Below are 21,942 nucleotides of genomic sequence, written 5' to 3'. Positions count from 1 at the left end.
GCGGGGGTGGGGTAGGTGAGAGGATTCACCAGAGACAGAGTGGGGAGCAGAACGGGCAGATCTACTGAAATACACTGCTGAGGGGAGCAGCGGGTGAGACAGGAGAGGTCTGCTGTGCCATATATGGGTTAGCTCTCTGGCTGGGGATCAAACTCAGGCTGCAGTGGTGATAGCGCTGAGACTTAACCTCTACTCCACCAGGGAGGCCCAAAATAATATTTTAAAAATTTATTTATTTATTTAATTTATTTTGTGGGACCCTCGCTGGTGGCTGGGAATCGAACTGGCTCTGCAGAGGCTATGGGCAGCCCTCGCAGCCCAGCGCTCAACCGCTGCGCCACCAGGGGAGGCCCCCAAAATAATTTTTTAAAGGAAGTGCAAACTATTAAGGAATAAACGGAAATCACATCAGCAACTCACTCTGAAATGGTTCAGGAAAAAAATAGGTATAATAAAGGATAAAGGAAATATGAGTAAAATGTTGACATTTGGGGAATCTGGATAAAGGGTATACAGGAATTCTTTATAACTATTCCTATAACTTTTTGTAAGCTTGAAATTACATCAAAATAAAATTAAAAGAAAATCGACTATACCCATAAAAATAGGTAAATTAGACAACTTTAAAATTAAACATTTTTGTTCCTTAGAGATAAAAGTGAAAAGACGACACAGAGTTTGAGAAGATACTTGCAACACATGTATTTGTCCAAGTACTGGTATCCAGTATATAAAAATGTCTACAAATCAATAAGAAAATGACTGAAAACTTACTAGAAAGTAAACTAATGGTACATGTCTGCTGGAAAATATCATTTGTTATGGTTATCTAGGAAGAGTAAAAATCCTTTTTAGTGAATGAGCAGTAATCCTATCTGTGTATAGTAGCAGTTGCTTATACTTATAGTAGCAAGTGTGCTTACATGTTTTTTAAGATTTTTTTTTTTTAATTTATGCATACAAGAGCTGGGGTGTAGGCCAGAGGTGCAGGGGGGTGGTGGTGAGAAGATTCAGCAGAGACAGAGTGGGGAACAGAACAGGCAGACTGACTGAAACACACTGCTGAGGGGAGCAGCAGGTGAGATGGGAGAGGTCTGCTGTGCTATGTGGGTAGCTTCCTGGCCAGGGATTGAACTTGTGCTGCAGTGGCTACCTGTAGCTTCATAGTGCTGAGACTTAACCCCTTGTGCCACCAGGGAGGCCTTATACTTAGAGGGGAAAAAAAGAGCATGAGCATTTGAACACCTGTTTCTAATTTGACAAATGTAATCTTGTGAAATTAATGAACTTGCATGTTTATACAATGATAATCTAAATTTGCTGCAACGTTTAAAGGAGGGTTGATAACACATTTATTGAGTTTATTCTGTCTTCTGTAATGTTTTGTGACATTCTCTCTCATGGCAGTTGTCATTTAGTTTTCATTGGTGCTTCATTGGTCTGCTCTCTGCTAGATTGACTGGAACCACATCTTGTGGTTTTGTATTCCCAGTCTCTGGCCCAGGCTTGGGGCGTTGTGCATAGTTGTGTTTCTTGAATGAATGATGTGGGCTAAGTACTATGTGAGACCACTTGCTATTTTAATTTTGCAATTATCCCAAAAGTATTGTTTCCTCCATTTTTCCACAAGGAAATGCTCAGTGAGAGTCACTTGCACTCTCACAGAATGGCAGAACCAAAATTGAAAGCCCTGTGTGTGGGAATCCATGCTAGAGAAGCTCTGTGCTCTTTCTGTCAATCCATTTTCCTAATATACTGCTATGAAATTGTTGAAGGGTAAGATCAGTTTTGTCATTTTAATAATGTGATATATTAAGGATTAGATGATAGAAACATGTCATCTGCCTATACTGAAATTATTTTTTAGTTTAGCCTTCCTGAGTGCATGCTATAGCAAGTCTGCTGTATCTGTAAGAATGTAAGTAGTATTTCCTCCTGTGAGTTACTTTTTCCCTATATTGCCCCCATTTTAAATTGTCTTTTCTTTTGGTGAACTTTTTGGTATTTGTAAATACGTGAAGATGGTTTAGAGTGGTTACAGCAAGATTTTTGCAATGTTGGACATTTTAAAACCAGATGAAGTAATGTTTGTCTTCCTAGCTGGTCTTTATTTTCATTTCCCATTTTCATTAGCAACTACATGTTGACCTCTTCAGGGCAAGGGTCTCTGTCTTAGATGTCATCACATGTCAGTGCTAGCTGCTGGGTAGCTGTGTTTAGTAGGATATGACCATATTGCTTAAGGGTGTAGAAATAGTGGAGAAAAAAAACACCTCAAAGTTTTATGTTTACGTTACTTTCAGTATGACTTTTTCAGTTCAGAAATAGATTGTTAGCTTATTTGTAATATTTAATGTAAAGTTGAGTTTGGAAGGAAAAAGATGACCGCACTGTTTTTGGCCCCCTCTGTCATAAAATTCACAAAGTTGCACAACGGGGCTAACACAAACCAAGAAGGGCCTCCTGGTGGCCTAGAGGTTAAGTCAGCGATATCACCACCGTGGCCAATCCCGGGCCAGGGAGTTAACCCACCACGTATTGCGCAGCAGACCTCTGCTTTGCTCTCTGCTCCCCTTCGTCTGTTTAAGTAGAACTGCCCGTCCTGCTCCCCACTGTCTCTGGTGAATCCTCTCACCTTCTGCACCTCTGGCCTACACCCCAGTTCTTCTACAAAATGTATAAATAAATATTAAAAAAATACACCAAGAAATGTGGCAATAAAAGAAATATGTGATTTTACTCATTATAGTTATTTTGAGTCAGGAAATTGCCCCAGGAACTTAATTTTGTGTCACTTTTTATTTTTAGACCATTAGTTACATTTATTCAACATTTTATATGATTCAGTTTAATATTTTTTAATTTAACTTTTTGTGTGTGTGAAACCACTTCGGTTTGATTTCCTTTTTTCCTCATGTCTAATAAGATTGAAGGGAGGGGGCAGGCAGGCTGTGTCGTGGTTTCAGTGTAGACAGTTGAGTTACTTTAGTCCTTTTCTTAGTGCATGTAATTCTGCCTCCGGTTGTTCATGTCTATTTAACTAGCTCTTAAAGCCATGTGGAATTGTGTGTGGAAAATGTGTCTGATTTCTGTGTTGATCTTTCTTAACCCAGGGAACACAATCGCAACCTTGCGTGCTGTACTACTTTCAGATGGAGGTTTTATTCTGTAGTGTTTTATTGTGATGAGCTTTGAACAGAAACTAAACAGAATGTTTTATGGCCTTCAGGGACAGAGGCTGAAGTCTTAAAGTGGAAGAACTCTTCTGTTAGTAGCAGTTGTTTAATTCATGGAGTGTTGTCACCCTATTTTTAATTAAAAATTTTATATTTTTAAAAACTTCATTGAGGTAACATTGGTTTTCAACACTGTATGGGATCACACCTCTTTAGATTCATGTCATCAGCTACTCCCACCACCACCTAGGCACCCATAGTCTTCTATATCACCCTATTTTTAAAAATGTGACTTTTAATTTTCTTATTTGGAAATCGACGTTCTTAATATTTTTCTATTTAACTATTGAAAAATGTGTCAAAGTATACAATGGTAAAATCTAAGATAAATTTTTATATAACGGTAAATAAAAAGTTACTTATCTTACAGAGTATAAAACTTTTCTTTTTAGGCTTATGGATCAGGCTGTGATATTGTTATTTTGGCAAGTGACTTTGAATGTGTGCAGATCATTCCTGGTGCTAAGCATGGAAACATCCAAGTCAGCTGTGTGGAGTGTTCTAACCAACATGGAAGAGTAAGGGCTTTAATTACTTTTCAAATGTCATCTTTTAATGTATTTAACAACCTCAAAATATTCTTATCCTTTTATGCCAGTAATGTGTATAATTCGTATTACTATACCTTGCTAGATGGCTATTGATAGGAGTGGGTTAAGGGATAGGTTGAAGTTGTATGCAAGCTGTAAGGCACCACTAGGCTGACAATGTGGTGATTGTTCTACAGGCATAGAGCTATAGTCCTGCAGTCCTGTGTATACTGATATTCTCCCAGTTGATAATTGAGAAGCTATTGATCTAGTAGCAGGGAAGTAAATTTTTATCTTTTCTACCTAACTTCCCTTATCACTACCAAATTATAATATCAACTTTTTATCAGGAGATTTAGCAAGATGTCAGTGTCTGATGTATTGTTTGTCATATAATTAGGACTTTGTAGAATTTCTGGTAAGTTCAATGAAAGTTTATTTGTTGAAAGAATCTTAAAGTTTGTTCATTCAGACCTTAAAACAGAATTTATTTTTTAATTATTTCAAATTTCATCATACGTACCTCTTCCCCCAAATTTCAAACATACTAACTTAAATTTTGGTTTTATGTCAAATAAGCCTAGTACATTGGCTATACTCTAGTAATTCAGTAAGACCAGTATTATACAGCAGAGTTGAATGTCTCTACAAAAATATAAAAATATTTTTGCTGTAATATAATTTAAACAATGTTAATATTCTAGAAATTTTCTTCACTGATTTATAATAATTTTTATCAAGAATATGTTGTCAGGATATTCATGTGATAAATAGTAATCATGTAAATTTATGCTTAGTTATAAATTATTATACCATTTCCACTGTCTGACTCTGCTGCTTGTATCAAGCTTTAGTATTTGTAGCAATGTACTACTAAAGGATAACCCAGTTGTAAAATTTATCTAGTAATGAAGCCCTGAATTTTCTGATATTTGTTTTTTGCTTTTCTGACCACCGCCCTCTCCCCCAACATTGTTCTACTTTCTTTAGGAGACTTAGATTTCAGATTTCTCTTATTAATTTTTCATTGCTCATCTCTCTAGGCTAAGAAAAGTAGCTTTAAACCTGCCCAGAGTTGTATTATAGTTGTCAGTGATGAATTTTAATAAATTACTCTGGTGATAAGATCTTGGAGTTCATAACCATGTTTCTACTTTTCCTTACCTGTTTGAAGGTAAAGAAGGCAATAATTATGACATCTTTGATTTATTGTCTTTTGTCATCTTTTATTCATCTTACGAGGTTGTGGCAATAACTTTAACATTTATGATTGTTGGCAGTTATAATCATTTTTTCACTCATTGACATGTTGAATATGATCAGTCATAACACATTTTGTCTAAATGTTACCTTAAATTTTTTTGAATGAAATTTTATTGATTTGTCATTTGCTCGCATAACTAATTTTGGAAAGCACTGCACATGCTTCAGCCACCCTCCACCAAATCCTCCTTGCTGTTACTTCTCTGTCCCCTCTTTGCCTCCTCTCTTGTGTCTTCCTCTCTCCTTTGGTAACCTCCGTATTTCTCACAGTGTCTGAGTTATTTTTGTTGTGTTTTGCCAGTTTATTTTCTTTAGGTATTAATATTCCCCAAATGAGTGAAACCATTGGTGATTGTCTTTCACTTTCTGACTTAACTTCACTTAGCATTATCACTTCAAGGTTCATCCATTTTGTCCCAAAAAACTACATTTCATCTTTTTTAATAGTTGAGTAGTAACCCATTGAGTATATATCCTACAATTTCTTTATCCAGTCATCTATTAAATACAATTTAGATTGATTACATGCCTTTCATCCAGGCATTTTAAGAAGCTTTTCTCCCAATCATTATAGATCAAAAGCTTCTTTTTGGGAAGAATTTTGGATAGTAACAGCAACAGTGACTTTTTGATATGAGTGCCCTGCACAGTGGACCTATTTTGGCTGGTCTTAAAAGACTATGTTTCCAGTTTAGTTTTACAAGTTAACTCGGGAATAGAAGTGTCAGAAGGGATGGTTTTGATCTGTTCTCTATAATTGATTTCTTTTTGCCAAGAGGAGGAAGTGGAAATTCGGTTTCTAAGGTATTAATAGAAAGTAGGCTCTGGTGGCTTCTAGGAACAGAAGGATTTATGTGCTTTCCTGTCAGGTAAGTGACCTAGAACAAAGTCCTATAGGCCTTCAGATTTCTAGCTTAAGTTCACTGGAGATGCCTACATCTGCTCTTTATAAATTGAGTGGGTGTCTGTAAAATTTCACCTTAGTCCATTTTCTCTAGTCCTCCTTCTAGATGGTTTTCCTAATTGGTAGTTTTTGTTTGATGGTATAATTAAGGTCACTTTGTTATATTTTTATTACTTGTTTTCTTTGTTTTTCACTACTTTGCATGAATTTTCGTATTTTTTTTTCACTTGATTATAAGGTTTTGACAGAGAGATGCACCCCTGAATGTATCTTTATTAATAAAGTTATTTCCATACTAAAAAATTTCTTATAAACCATGATTTCTTTGACTAGGTCACCCTTATATTTGATATGTAAAATAAAGCCTGTGGAATTTTTGACAACAGAGAAGAGTTTCTTAAATCCAATACTTTTAACCAGTTCTATTTATGGAAGGGAATGAACCACAAATACTTTATTGGGATTTTAATACATATAATTATGTTATACATTATTGCGAAAAGGAAGTTATCTTCTTTTCTCCTTTCCTAAATATTAATGATTTGTTTGTTTGTTTTTAGGTTGCAGCTTCATATGGTAATGCTGTTTGTATTTTTGAGCCCTTGGGCATAAATTCTCATAAGAGAAATTCTGTAAGTATTAAATCATAGTAGGAAACTTTTAAGTTAACTTTAGAATCATATTGATAGCGATGAAAGTTCCTTAGTTGTTGGTACTGAAGATGTTCTGAAGTATCAGTATGAACTTGTGCTGTTTCTTTATGGTAGTATCTTTTACATTCATTATGAATATACCTAGATTTAGAAAATACAGATTTTCTGGCTATTGCTAATTGAGATGTAAAAAGTCAGTTTTCTAGGATCTTGATAATTGAGATTCTTGTTAAATAAAATCTACTATAGTTGAACTGCTATTGTCTCTTGCCTATACTACTCTACTAGTTTCTTATGTATCCATTTTCTCTCCTCTTCCCTCTATCTCTAGTCTCAGGAGAGAAGATCATGACACTTCTTTGCTTAAAATGCTGTAATGGTTCCACATTTCTCCCAGATTGAAAGCCTAAGAGCCTTAAAATAAACTGCAGCCTTCTTTCTCCCCAGTACCCATTCCTTACCTCTCAGAACTCATCTCACATAATATTTTTGTCCTCTCCGGTGTTCTCAAGCCCCACCCCACCAGCATATTTTTTGTTCTTCAAACAGTTACCTCCTACCTTAGGGCCTTTTCACTGGTTGTTACAACAATTTTTGTGTGTCATGTTCTTTCTCCAGATAGCTCCAGACCAGCTCTTGCAGATCAGTGATACTTTTTCAATGAGGTTTACCTGACAATTTAAAAAATTGCCACTTGTCTACCACCTTTATCCTAACTCCTTTATCCTTCTATTTTTAACTTTTTCCATAGCACTTGTTTGTTAATTGTTTACTGTTAAGAATATAAACTTCTGAGAGTAGGGAGCTTTGTTTCTTTTATTATTATTATTTTTAAAATTTCTTTTTTTGTTTATCCAAGTACTTAGAACTGTATCTGGGGCATAATAAGTGCTCCTAAATATTTGTTAAATGAAGGAATTAGGAACTTAGGTAAGCTCACTTACCAGCTGTGTGCTCCAGTATTACATGAGAACCATTTAGAGTCATTAATATTTAATATTCAAAAAACACTATATGAGTAGAGTTATTAACCCCTTTAAAAATTACTACATGTATTGGAACTCCAGCATCACCATTTCTCACAAATAGCCAAAATGTCAAAACCATCAATGTGAAGTTTGAATGCCATGAGTATATATTTACCAATGATTATAAAACAACAATTTTTTTATATATTTATGGAAGAACTGGGGTGTAGGCCAGGGATATATGGGATGAGAGGAGACAGAGCAGGTTGCAGAACAGGTGGATTTACTGAAATACACTGCTGGGCGAGACAGGAGACGTCTGCTGCGCCATATGTAGGTTAGTTACTTGGCCAGGAATCGAACTCAGGCTGCAGTGGTGATAGTGCTGAGACTAACCCCTAGACTACCAGGGAGAACCTGTTGTGTGTGTGTGTGTGTGTGTGTGTGTAGAAAAGCTGTAGTGTAGGCTAGAGGTGGCACACACGAGCGTCTATGTGTGTGTGTATGTGTGTGAGAATATGAGTATGAGAGCGAGAGAGGATTCACCAAAGACAGAATGGGGAGCAGAGCAGGTAGATTTACTGAAATATACTTCTTAGGGGAGCAGCGGTTGAGACAGGAGAGGTCTGCTGCACCGTATGTGGGTTAGTTCCCAGGCTGTAGTGGTGATAGAACTGAGACTTAACTCCAGGGATACCAGGGAAGCCCACTCATGAAATCTTGAACAGATTATTTAATTACTAAATATTTTTAAATATTGTAAAGAGAAAAAGAATTGCCATTATATTAAATTATTGCTACTTACCAATTAATACATAATTTGCCTAACATGCTAACATGACAGCTTTATATCACACTGCACTTTCATAAAATGAAGTTTTATATTTATGTACTATAAAGAAATATTGAAACTTGTTATTTGGGTATTGTATTTCATGGTAGAGGTCTATAACTTTTAAATCTTAAGTCATTTTTGTATCTTTTAGAATGAAAATACTGAAAAGAAGTTTGGAAATTATTCATATGTAAGACAGGTCAGGTTTGTGGATTTTATATATCAGATAGCTCAATTTTCTTTACTTTCTGGGAAGTATCACTGGCTTTTAGACATTGTGTCCATAATTTGCATTTTTTTCTAATGTGCACTTAAATTGTTCTCATAAACAGTTACTGAGCACCTGTGTGTCAGCTATTGCCCTACTGAAAACACAAAGCTTATGATGGCATAGTTTCTGTCCTTGGAGAGTTGCAGTTTAATAGCAGAGTGAGCCACATAGACTAATAGTAATTTAGTGTGACCGGTATTCTGGTGGTAGAGTGGAAAGTGCTATGAGTGCTGCCAGGCTGTCACAAGAGGCTCACAGCAGAGGCAATGAGTTAACGAGGTCTTGATTAAACATTGGAATTTGTGGATGGAGAGAGAGGAAAAGGTATTTAGGTTTCGAATAGACACTGAGATACACTTTCCATAGATGCGAAAGAAGCCTGAGAGAACATGGTTTGTTTGGACATGACAAGCAACTTGATGTGGTAGAATGAATAGTAAGTGGAACCTTTGGAAGTATTAAAAAAATTATTTTGAAAATTACAGTGAAATATTTACATCTTTGTTTCAGATCATAAAGTCTTAAAAGTTGAAGAAAATGATAAAGTAGTAGTGGTTGTGTGTATTTTTAAAAAATCTTTTCTTTTTCTTAATGTATTTCAGCAACTCAAGTGTCAGTGGCTTAAGACTGGGCAGTTTTTTTTGAGTTCCGTGACATACAATTTAGCGTGGGACCCTCAAGGTATTTAGTTATTATTTTTAGAAATTATGAAACTTAAATATTTGTTTTAACTGTATGATTACAGTATGACAATCTCCGATAATAAGAAAAAAATAGTTTATGAATGAGTGTACTTTTTTCTTCTTGGTATACACTGCTTATTTCTGCTTTTTCCCCCTCTGCCTTTGAATGTTTTATTCTAAGAAACATTATTTGGTTCCTGAGTTAACTTATGCTGCACTGTATTAACATATGCTCTTGTTGTATTAAGAAACAAAATCAGAAATAAAACAGAACCAAGAAATCCCTTGTTTTTTGTCTTCTTTTGTTAATTTTTTCAGGAAATCACTGTCTTTAATTTTGAAAGATTTAGAAACCACTAATGATAATGGCTATTGCCTTTTTTATATTCACAATTAATGAGGGTAATTTTTATAATTCCATGTAGAAAAACAAATTTTATTAATTTCTAGTCATTTCTCATATTGTGCAAACATTTATGTTGTGTATGTATCAGAGTTCTTTTACATTTAGTTTGTTATCCTACTTCTGCTTTTTTTTTTTTTAAGATTTACTTGATAGACAGTAGCTCTTTGCCAGTAAGCTTTTGTTTTTCATTATCAAATCTCCCACAAGAACTATTCTTTGAAGTCTCACGGATTCGTAGAACTTCTAGATGGACATACCCCAAGTGTTTTTCATAGACAATATTGCTTATTTTCCATAGAATAGTTTGTAGGCCTAAATAGAAGCCCATATGTGCTTTTGTTTTTTTGAGATAATATTTGCTTATTCATGAGAACGTTCTTTAATTTTCAGATAACAGGTTGTTGACTGCAACGGATTCTATTCAGTTGTGGGCTCCTCCAGGAGGTGACATTCTGGAAGAGGAGGAAGAAATTGATAATAAAATTCCTCCTGTGTTAAATGATTGGAAGTGCATCTGGCAGTGCAAGTTAGTGTATAACTTTGTTGTTCTGTTTATTAATTTAAAAAATGCCTTTTAAAACATGTCGCCTGTCACAGTGACTTTATTTTTTGGTGATGCCATTGCATTTAAAACCCTAGAAATGGGATTTTTTTTTCTAACCAAAATGCCATATAACATCATCCTTCAATCTGTGCTATAGTTGATGATTTTGAAAAAATAGGACAAAATATTTTCATGGTAATAACCTCAGGACTCTGGTTGTCAGGATTGACATAGAAATTACTCACTGATGGCTGAGAGGAGAGGGATGGGGAAGGGGAAGGTGTGGTAAAAGTTACCAGCCACTCTTTCATGTGAAAGGATGACTGTATCATTAACAATGTGGATTATGTGAGGGGGATCAATTAGCCAGGCGAGATAATGAGCTCAGTTTTTATATACTTACAATGTTGGTGGAGATACCTTGTAAATGTTAGTTGCATTCTTCTTTGTGTCCTCACACTTTAATCAATTTGTATTTTTAGACAGGGAAAGTACTGTATTTTTAGAGAAGTAAAAAGCATTCTTGTTATGTTATAAAAATCTTATTTTGACCATTTATATATACAATGTTCCATTTTTTTTTTTACAATGTTCCATATTTTTAAAATGCTATTAATTTTTTTTTTTTTAAGAACCTCAGTATCTGTACAGCTGATGGAATGGTCCCCTGATGGTGAATATTTTGCTACTGCTGGAAAGGTAAGGACCAAAACATAATGAAAATAAACAAAGCAATTAGAAGTATTCCTTATTGATTCTCATTTCAAGTTTTCGTGCCTGTAAAATTTGGGTAATCCTGTTCTGCAAAGGTGGCCTGAGGAATTGTGATAGTATTTGTAAAAGATCTGGTATATTCTCCAGAGGTAGTAGGTATTAGGAAGTAATGGTTATAGTTATTATTTTTATTTGACCTTAGTTCATTTATATTTTTAAAAATTGATTTTTATTTTTATGTTTAGAATTAGCATATGTACATAATTAAAAAAATAAAACTACTACTAGATTTACAATAAAAAGAAGCACTTCCTTCTCCCCTCTCCCTTCTCTTAATTTCTAAGTCCTGGAGGCTGTTTTCAAACTGCTTATTTTTATTTTATTTATTTACTTATTTTTACATCATTGTTCATTTTTAAACAATATTTGCTTCCCCCACCCCCTCAGGTGTAGTCCCCATAGAGTTTCCTTCCCCAAGGCACCCGTGCACCATCACCTCAGTCCCCTGTGCTCCTCCCTCCCTCCCTCTGATCCCTCTCTCGCCTCCTCCCCTGCAGGGTGTCTCTGATTTATAATTGTCTGTTTTTGCTTTGTACTGTTATTTTTGAAGATTTATTTATGTATACAAGAACTGGGGTGCAGGCCAGAGGTGCAGGAGGTGAGAGGATTCACCAGAGACAGAGTAGGGAGCAGGAAAGGCAGACTGACTGAAATACACTGCTGAGGGGAGCAGCGGGCGAGACAGGAGAGGTCTGCTGCACCATGTGGGTAGCTTCCTGACTGGGGATCAAACTTGTGCTGCAGAGGCTGCTGATAACTTCATAGTGCTATGCTTGACCCCTTGTGCCACCAGGGAGGCCCCCAACCTGCATATTTAGGTTTTTCCTATTCATGTTTCTAAATAACTTGCCTATGCTCCCATATCTTGATTCTTTTTTTTTTTTCTCCTGGTTCAGTTTTTTTATGTCATTTCTTGCCTTCCTACTGTTCCCAGCACCGTCTCTACTCCAGCACATACAAGTAGTCACTCCCCTAGCTCCCATTTTTCCTGATTAGGTGTCTCATAATGTTTAGGTAAATCAGTATGTTCATGTCATTAAGATTGTATAAAATATTGTTCATAGAAAAGTTATTTTGAAGTTAATAATTACTTTCATTATTCGCTTAGTAGACCTAACTTACACCCCAAACCTCTGACAGACTTTGAACCATCTTTTGGTATAATCCGACATAGGAGGTATCTTGGAAATATGTGTTCTCTTTGCTCCAGTCTGCTCAGTTGCTCTCCACGTCTAAAACAGCACACTCTCATGTTTGCCTTTTCATTTGCCGACATTAGGAGATTCTCTTTGGCTCTTTCCTTTGTTAAATTCTGTTTTTAAGCATCCTATATCTTTTCTTATTCTGATGATGATATCCCCTGGTAGGTTCCTGAGGAAAGATGATTGGGAAAAAAAAACATTTCAAGGCCTTGGGAGTTTGAACTTTTATTTCTTCTGCTCTTATGCTTGATTTGGCTGGGCATAGAATGGGGCTGAAAATATTTTTCCCTCATAATTTTTTAAGTCGTAGTTCCGTTGCCTTTTAGCTTACATTGTTGCCGCTGAGGAACTACAGTGCCCTTAAGACTGCGTCACCCCCCATCTCTACCTCCTGAGGTTTTAAGAATCTTTTCATTTATCCCTGATACTAGAAATTTCATGATGATGTGGTATGGGTCAGCCATCCATAAATATTTTAGTAGATCTCTCTAAGGATAAAGTTTTTTTATGTAAGCTAATTTGTTGGGCCTGCTCAATCTGAAAACCCTTGTCCTACATTTCAGGGAGATTATTTCATATTTGGTGTTATTTCCTTCCCTTCATGCTTTTTTTTTTTTTCTTTCTCTTTTTCTGAATAGTCCTTACTCATATATGGATCTTTCTATGCTGGTCCTATAATTTACTGCCCAACCCCTGACCCACTTCTTATTTTCTATCTCTGTCTTTTTGTTTAAATCCTGGGAAATTTTTTAAGCTTTAACTTTGAAATAATATTTTCCTCCTGTGACATTTGAAATTTCCACGAGATCTTTCTTATTCTGTGACTCTTTCTTTTCAAGTTATAAAATATTTCATAAGTATAAAAGAACATTTATGTAATTTATTTATAAAATAAAATGTTAAATACAGGCACCCACCACCTCACTTGAGATGAAGAAAATAAAATGAATGGGTTCCTTATCCTCCTGCTTGTGTCTCCTTCTTACCTTCCCACTCACTTAGCATCCTGAATTTTGTTTTATTTCATTGCCTTTTAAAAAAAGCTTTACATGTGGCCTCCCTGATGGCACAAGGGGTTAAGTCTCAGCACTATCATGCTATTGCCAGCCACTGCAGCACTGAGTTTGATCCCCGGCCAGGGAGCTGACCCACATGGCACCACAGACCTCTCCTGTCTGGCCCGCTGCTCCCCTCAGCAGTGTATTTCAGTCAATCTGCCTGTTCTTCTCCCCATTCTGTCTCTGGTGAATCCTCTCAACCCCTGCACTTCTGGCCTGTATGCCAATTCTTGCATGCATAAACAAATACAATAAATCTGAAAGAAAGTTTCACATATATAAATTCTTAGATAATGTTTAGTATTGCATAATTTTTAACTTTTAAAAACAATACCATATAGTTACTGAAATTCAGCTTCAGGATATTAAAAAATAAAATTTCTGATAATAGCCATTTATGTACTTTTTAGTTATGGTCAGGAACAGAAATTTACATTTAAAAGTCACAAGTTAAAGTTAATTGTATTTGGTTGTTATAGGGAATTTAACTTCCATGTCATGCTTTACAACACAAGGGTAAGTTTTCTAAGAACACCAAGATTCACCCAAGGCTTTTTGAGTTAGTTACTAGTTGTTGAACAGTCAACTGTTTTGTGGTTGAATAATTACTTGCTCGACACAGAAGTGGTTGTCCAGCAGTCGATGACATAGACAGGAAGACTACAATCGTGTAGTTTAGTAGTGGATCTAATAACTAGCAATTTCAAGGAAGTGAGAGGTATAAAAAATTGTGAGATATCTGGAGCCACTTTTCTTCTAACATTAAAACATCTGTGATTTTTGTTAGTCACATGTACTGCTAACACTACTTTGGTTTTTGCTTTTATTTTTAACTGAAATGTAGCATTTCCTTTAATTAGCAGTTATGAAAATAAGGAAATAATTGTTTTTTCATACTGACGTTCATAGTAACACTAGGTCTTACTTTCTTTGGTTTCTTTTACTTTTGTTTATCTAGGACCTGTAGTAGTTTTCTTATTTGTACTTTGCTAGATTCTTTAAATAAAGTATTTTTGAATCTTAGCAAGTACCTTTCTGCATAATTTTTCTTTTTTACTCTTTTACTATGATGAATACATGGACATATTTTTAAGTATTTATGGAATAACCAAACTTGATTGTAATGTATAATCTTTGCTGATTATGATTTGCTAACATTTTGTTTGGGATTTATGAGATCTATGAATGAGATTGACAATTTTTCATTTTTTGTAATATCCTTGACAAATTTTGATAATAATTCACTGCTTATCTCATAAAATGGGTTGGAAAGCTCCCTTTATTTACTTTATGAAAGAGTTTGGAAGGTGCTTATAATTTTATTCTCAAATATTTGCTGGTGAAGTCATTTGGACCAAGAGTTTTTTTTTTTTGGTGTGGTTCACATTTTTAAATAAAGGATCATTCAGAATTTCTATTTCTTTTTTGCGTTAGTATTAGTAAGTTATATTTGTTTAGACCTTGACAGTGACTTGGAAATAGTCACTATTCACACAAATTTGAATACTCAAATTTAGTGATATAGTTATACAAGACATTTTCTTTTTATTTTTTAAAAAAGATACTTATTTTTGCATAGAAGAACTGGAGTGCAGGCCAGAGGAGCAGGGGTAGCGGCAAGAGGACTCACCAGAGACCTAGCAGGGAGCAGAACAGGTGGATCTACTGAAATACACTGCTAGGGTAGCAGCAGGCGAGACAGGAGAGGTCTGCTGTGCCATGTGGGTTAGCTCCCTGGCCAGGGATTGAATCCAGGCTGAACCCAGGCTGTTGCAGTGGGCCTTTGCAGTGATAGTGCTGAGGCTTAACCCCTAGGTCACCAGGGAGGCCCATTTTATCTCTTTAATCTATAATACATTTGATTTCTTTTTCTTCTTTTATATTGGGTATTTATACCTTCTCTTTTTCTTGATTCACCTTGCTAATGGTTTATCAATTCTGTGTCTTTTCAAAGAATTAACTTTTGGTTTTATAGACCTATATATTGTACATTTGTTTTCTGTTTTATTAATTTTGTTTAGTTTATTTTTTCCAACTTTTTAAGTTGGATACGTTTGTTTAGCTTCTTTGTAATATATGCATTTAACACTATATAAAATTTCCTATAAGCTTAGCTTATCCCACAGTTTCTAAAAATTTCCCTTAAGTTTTATTATTCTAAACATAAATTTTCCAGTTTTTATTGGTATTCATTCTTCAATCTATGGGTTGTTCAGAAACTGGATTTGGGCCAGGTTGAATTATTTTGGGGCTGGGGGTAGATGGTACAGGAGTTTTATACTGGTGGTGACAACTTTTATCTTGCTTTATTAAGGAAAGTTTACAAGCAATTTGCACTTAAAAGAATAACTACTAGTGCTGTTATGAAAGAAATTACTAATTATTGAGAGTTAGGTACCAGAAGCCATGCCTTCACAAAGCCTGTGGGGCAGAAAGTAGTCTTCATGTTCTACAGAAGAGGAAACTGCAGCTTGAGAATGTTTCTGAGAATACAGAGTAGTCAGAAGATAGAGTGGGGTTTTACCCCTGGTGTTTTGGATATCAAAGCTCCATAGTCAACTAGTTGGGTATTTCACTGAGAAAATATTGCTGTTGCATTTGTAGGAATTCTTTGAGCCTGGCTCAGTTGAGTGTACGTTCTTGCAGAAAAAAAATTTTTTTTTAAAAGATCTCAACCCAGGTTTCCTTTTTTTTTTTTTTTTTGAAGATTGATTTATTTATGCATACAGGATCTGGGGTGTAGGCCAGAGGTACAGGGGGCGTGTATGATTGTCACCAGAGACAAGAAAGGGGAGCAGAGCAGGCAGATCTACAAAATATGCTGCTGAGGGGAACAGCGGGTGAGAAAGGAGAGGTCTACTGAGCCATATGTGGGTTAGCTACCTGGCCGGGGATTGAACTCATGTTGCAATGGCGGGTGATAGCTTGATAGCACTGGGTCTGTAACCCCTGCACCACCAGGGTCTATAACCCTACTGTGAATTCTTGCCTGAGAAAAGAGATGCAATCAGAAGAGAACTTTGGTAATCATTCACCACCTACCTGTATTGGTCCATCTCCCTACATCTGTGCCTATATTTCTGCCTTCTTTTTTGTTGCTTTGGATGAACTGTGTGCTTTTATGCAAAACCAGTTCTTTCCCTTGTGTACTCAATCCCATTTGTTCTTGCTGACTCGGGGACATCACTCTTGGAGTTGTCTCCTCTTGTCTTACTCATTTTCCCCTTCTCTACTGAGTCATCATATTAGCATATGTTGTAGACTAAATGTCTCCCTTACCACCAGGGGTTCATATGTTGAAATCCCAGCTTCCAATGTTAAGGTGTTTGGAGAAGAGTCCTTTGGGAGGTAATTGAGGCTAGATGAGGTTGTGAGAGTAACCCTCATGATAGGAATAGTGCTCTTATAAGAAGAGATAGCAGACAGCTTGCTCACCACCACATGAAGATACAGCAGAAGGCAGCCTTCTGCTACCCAGGAGGAGTGCTGTCCTCAGAACCTGATGGTGCTAGTGCCCTGATTTCAGACTTCCAGCTTCCAGGACTGTGAGAAAATAAATTTCTCTAAGTCACCCAGTCCATGGCATTTGTTAGGGCAGGCTAGGCTAGCTAGCACAGCATCAGATATCAAATATGCTGTGAAGTTGTGCCTATTCTAAAACAGACAATATTAATAAAAACCTTCTTAACCTTTACCCTTCCTTTCACTATATTTCCCTTCCTGTTGTTTTTTTTTTTTAATTTTAAAAAAGATTTATTTATACATACAAGAACTAGGGTACAGGCCGGAGGTGCAGGGGGTGAGAGGATTCACCAGAGACAGAGTAGGGAACAGAACAGGCAGATTGACTGAAATACACTGCTGAGGGGAGCAGCAGGCGAGACAGGAAAGGTCTGCTGTGCCATGTGGGTCACCTCCCTGGCCGGGGATTGAACTTGTGCTGCAGTGGCCATGGATAGCTTCATAGTGCTGTGTCTTAACCCCTTGCGCCACCAGGGAGACCCTCCCTTCCTGATTTAGAGCACCATAAAGAGGTTGCTTATAGTTGCCTCCATGTTCTTCTCATTTTCCATTGTGCCTACTCACCACCACCACTCTAAAACTGTCTCCAGCGAGTTCCTGTTACTCAACCTTGTGGTTATTCTTACTTAACATATTAGCATGACCTAACACAGTTGGTTACTTACTCCATCATGAACACTTTCATGAGTTTGCTTCTAGGACACAGCAAACTCTCTTGATTTTCTTTTCTCTCTCTGACTTCTCTGTTTGCTAGTGTCACTGTATCTCTCCTACTTTTAACTATCAGAGTACCCCAGGACTTATATCGGGGTGGACCTTGCCTCTGACCATACTCATTCCTTGGTGAATTATTATAAGCTAGTTCATTCATTTATAATGAAACAAACCTAACATTTAATATTTCTGGATAGAATGTAGAAATGCAGGAAGAATTTTTATAATGTCCAAAAAGCAAGACTAATAAAGGGAAAAGTATTAGCAGAATCATGGAAAAGTAGTTTAAAAAATTTTATAATTTTGCCTTTGACCTCTAAAATTAAGCTATCACCCTTAAAACTTTGATCTTTCAAAGCTAGTATTCTATTGTTTCTAAACTTGACCATGGGAAAACCTGCCATCTCCAGATTTTTTTCTTAGTCATATTTCTTAGGGTTACAATACACCCATGAATCAATAGTAGTTAGTCTTTCTGTTGATTTAATAAATCCATAGTAGATGAAGGAATGATGACTCAGTATAGGTCCAATTTATGATTAGAAAGCTGGATTCATGCAGGAATGCAGCGTTATAATTTTCCATTAGTCATTGATCTGACATCAGTGTGGACATTGTCTTACATGCTGTGTATCATTTGAAGCATGTTTTTCTACCACTTTCTTTTTTTTTAATTTTGTTCATTTTATTTAGTTTTTTTATATACCTTTTACATCATTCTTCATTTTTGTACAACGTATGCTTTCTCATCTCGGTTATAGTCCCCGTGAAATTCCCACCACCAATTCACCTGTGTACCATCGCCATAGTCCCTCGTGCTCTTCCTACCCCTGTTTTGATGCTATTCTCCATGCCCCTCTCCCCTGCATAAAATGTCTTTGGTTTATAGTTGCTTGTTGATTTTGATATTTATTATAATTACTTTTTTTTCCCCCCATCCCTTATTTGCATCCTCTACATTCTTCCTGAAAGTGAAATCTGTGGGTCTGCTACTCCTAGGCAGCCTATTCGGCCACCATTTTGTCATCTAAACAAGGTCAAAGTGGTCCGGCCAGTTAGGAACAGGAGCCCAACCCTTCAGCCCTTCAAATCAAACAAGAGCACAAAGCTGGATCACACTGGGAAGGTTATGCATCGGTCCTCAGCCCCCTGGGCATTCTGGACATACCTTGATCCCTAATCATCTACACCCTTCCCCTTTCTTTAATCTCCTTAATCTCTTTACAATCAATTACATGTGTCAATAAAAGGGCCAGGATCTTGCAATATGTAGCCTGCTTCATGACTCCCGTTTGTCAGTGTGGTGGTGTCCCACGCAACAGAAATCATCCAGTAATTTTTTTCTTTCTGGCTTATTTCATTGAGCATGATCCCTTCCAGCTCCATCCATGTTGCTGTGAATGGCATGAGTTCATCTTTTTTGATTGCTGAGTAATATTCCATTGTGTATATGTACCATATCTTCTTGATCCAGTCATATATTTTTTGGGCATTTGGGTGGTTTCCACAGCTTACCTATTGTAAATAGTGCTGCAGTAAACATAGGGGTGCAGGTGTCCTTTTGAATTAATGTTTCTGTGTCCTTTGGGTAGATTCCTAGGAGTTGAATTGCTGGATCATATGGAAGCTCCATTTTTAGCATTTGGAGTAACCTTCAAACAGCTCTCCCACCAGCAGTTGTACTGTTTGCACTCCCACCAGCAGTGCAGGAGAGTTCCTTTTTCTCCACATCCTCGCCAACAATTGTTGTTGCTAGTTTTTATTAATATGCCATTCTCACTGTTGTAAGATGGTATCTCATTGTGGTTTTGATTCGCATTTCCCTGATTACGAGTGATGCTGAACATTTTTTCATATGCCTGTCAGCATTTCCTCTTTGGAGGAACTATTATACCTTTAAATAACAACCTTTGCATGTTTGGCAAATATTATTTGCAGTGCAACATATATGTCCCTGTTTTATGTGCTGGCAGTCTCATGTGAAGGAGACAGGAAGACATAGTTCCTGTTCTCATGAATGTAACTTCTAATGAAAGGAGACAGAAAAAACACCAGGTGCTATTCAGAAAATAGTAAGTGCTATTCAGAAAATCAGGACAGAATGATGTAGTATGACCTGGCATCTATTGGAGTGGGTGATCTTTAGAGAATACTTGTCTGGGAAATAGTTTTAAGCTGAGATCTGAATAATATGACAGCCAACTGTGTAAAGTTCAGAGGAAAGAATATTTTGGGTTAAGGGAACACTAAGTGCAGAAACTCAGAGATATGAGTCAGCAGGGCTTGTTAAAGAACAGCAGAAAGCTAGCTCAAAGTGTGAGATGTATCCAGGTTAACAAGTCAAAAAGGAAAAGGCAGTCAGCTCAGGTGACCACCTCCGGCACCTCTGGCCTATACCCCTTGAACTGAAGAATATTGTATTTTTTTAATCTGAGGTAAGAGTATTACTTATTAAAGAGCTTTTTTTTCTTCCCATAGGACATATGTGATTAAATCTTCAGCTCAGTTACTGTTTTTTTTTCCCTAGTTTACTTGCTAGATATTTGCTTATCTCTTTATGTTCATAAATTCTGTATCTGAGCACTTTTCAATAATAATTGGTTATTTTGTATAATTTGAAAGTGATTTAAAAATCTGTTTTTCTTCAAGAACATTTTCCTTTAATAGAGGAATACCCTTTTGAGTAAAAAACTGGACCTTCAAAGGGCAAGGATGAGAAGAATTTTTGACTAGAGTGATATGGGCAGGAAGGGAAGGCAAAAGCTGTGTTGTATTCCCAGAAGTATTTTCTGCTTATGAGAGCACCTCTCTGTTCCTATATCCAGTGTTTTTTTTTTTTTTTTTTTTTTTTTTTTTTTTTTAAGGTTTGGCTTATCAAACATTTTCTCCCTTTAAAATGGTTATATTTTTACTTTTAAAGCATAATATGTATATTATTTCACAGAGAAAGTAATAATCTTCTGCCAAATAGCCCTAACCCTAAGTAAAAAATATTGCCACTATTTTGTATTTAATATATATTCTTTGAGTTTCCGGTGATTTTGTAAACAACACAGAAGTATATGTGCATGAAGATGCATATTCCAACTGTTGTAGAGCAACCCCGATACAAAACGGGGTGCCTGACTGTGGGTCCTCACCCGCACGCTTAAAAGGACTTATCAATGCTCTACTGCAGGCACACGTGAAAGGTTAACAAAAGGTTTATTTACAAGGAAAGGGGAAATGAGGAAATGTACAGCTCTGGGAGAAAAGTGGGAGACAAAGTTTTAAATGAGTCCTACCCAATCCGCAGATCAGGAATCCCAAAATGGCACTCTCAGAGCTGGCCGCCAGCCAGGAGCGGTGAAGCCAGGAGGCGAGCGATTGCGAGCCAGAGAGCCCCCAAGGCCCACGTGTTTGATTTTTATATCCATCCTGGCTGCCCAACTCCACCCTCAGGTCCCAGCCACCCTCCCTTGGTGGTGATGGGATTTGTCTTTCCCAGAGTCTTGATGGCTTTAGTCTGGAGTGGGGGTGGAGTCCACAAAGCCTGTATGGGATTAACTCAGGACATCACTTCCCCCTAACAATTCTCCCCTTTCACTTTTTGCCACCATTTCCATGGTGATGAAGGTCAAACATATGGATGCTGGGATACAGTCTCAGATGAAAGTTTTCCAGGGTTCCAGTCTGAAAGAAAACGAATCCCTCCAGGTAGTGTCCATTGTGGAAAGCAAAAGTCCTCCATTCCTGGAAAAACAGTTCATCAGTCCCAGCCGAAAGAAAAACATCTGGAGGCATTAGCCAGAACAAGACAGCAGATATGTCAAAATCACAGGAAAAAAAAGTTAAAATGGTTCAACTTATGCAAAAATGAATTCTCTCAACCTTGATCCCAAACTTTAACAGCATAGCAAAAGTTTGCAAATTAAGTCTACTTTTAAACCATTTTGCCTATTTTTGCATAAAATCACAGGGCAGAATAACTAAGCAGCAATTTTAGCTGGCTTTGTTGAAATACTCCATATAGGATCAGAGCGAACCATTGGCATCCGGTCGATGTAGGCTTCAGGTACAAAGTTAGTCTCATCAGACTTCACCTGGGCTTTCCTCTTCTCGAGGGTACCAGGGCATTTTCGTTGGCCGGGTTGTTCAGTCCTGCCAATGGAGGCAAGCTTCCTCACCTTCTTTGGAGGTCTCTGGAACCCTACGAACAAAGCAAACAGGTTCTCCTCTCAGTTTGGCGCCCAGCGTGGTTTCCAAGTTACACCCGCGGTTGACCAGCCCAAAGTAACATTCCTTGCGTTGGTCACCATAAGCGCACTAGTTCTGCAGGACTAGCAGTATAATATTTGTCTCTAGTCCTGAAAAGTCTGTTTTTTACCTGTGCGTACAGC

General features: G+C 36.9%; 1 protein-coding gene across 8 annotated transcripts in view; it reads left to right on the top strand.

Moving 5' to 3' along the window:
- Positions 1–21,942, top strand: part of DMXL2 (Dmx like 2) — a gene marked incomplete at both ends in the record, with an annotated part of 128,561 nt that overhangs the window by 18,917 nt on the left and 87,702 nt on the right. For all 8 annotated transcript variants that reach the window (XM_084239748.1, XM_084239747.1, XM_084239744.1 and 5 more), the window contains 5 exons: positions 3,629–3,754; positions 6,494–6,565; positions 9,263–9,341; positions 10,140–10,275; positions 10,926–10,992. In XM_084239748.1, coding sequence (XP_084095874.1) covers positions 3,629–3,754; positions 6,494–6,565; positions 9,263–9,341; positions 10,140–10,275; positions 10,926–10,992 — 480 coding nt within the window. The remainder of the gene's footprint in view (positions 1–3,628; positions 3,755–6,493; positions 6,566–9,262; positions 9,342–10,139; positions 10,276–10,925; positions 10,993–21,942) is intronic.

The sequence above is a fragment of the Talpa europaea genome (genome assembly GCF_964194135.1).
Source record: "Talpa europaea genome assembly, chromosome: 8".
NCBI lineage: Eukaryota > Metazoa > Chordata > Mammalia > Eulipotyphla > Talpidae > Talpa > Talpa europaea.
Note: the sequence above shows the minus strand (reverse complement) of the source record. Positions and strands in the feature narration are given on the sequence as shown.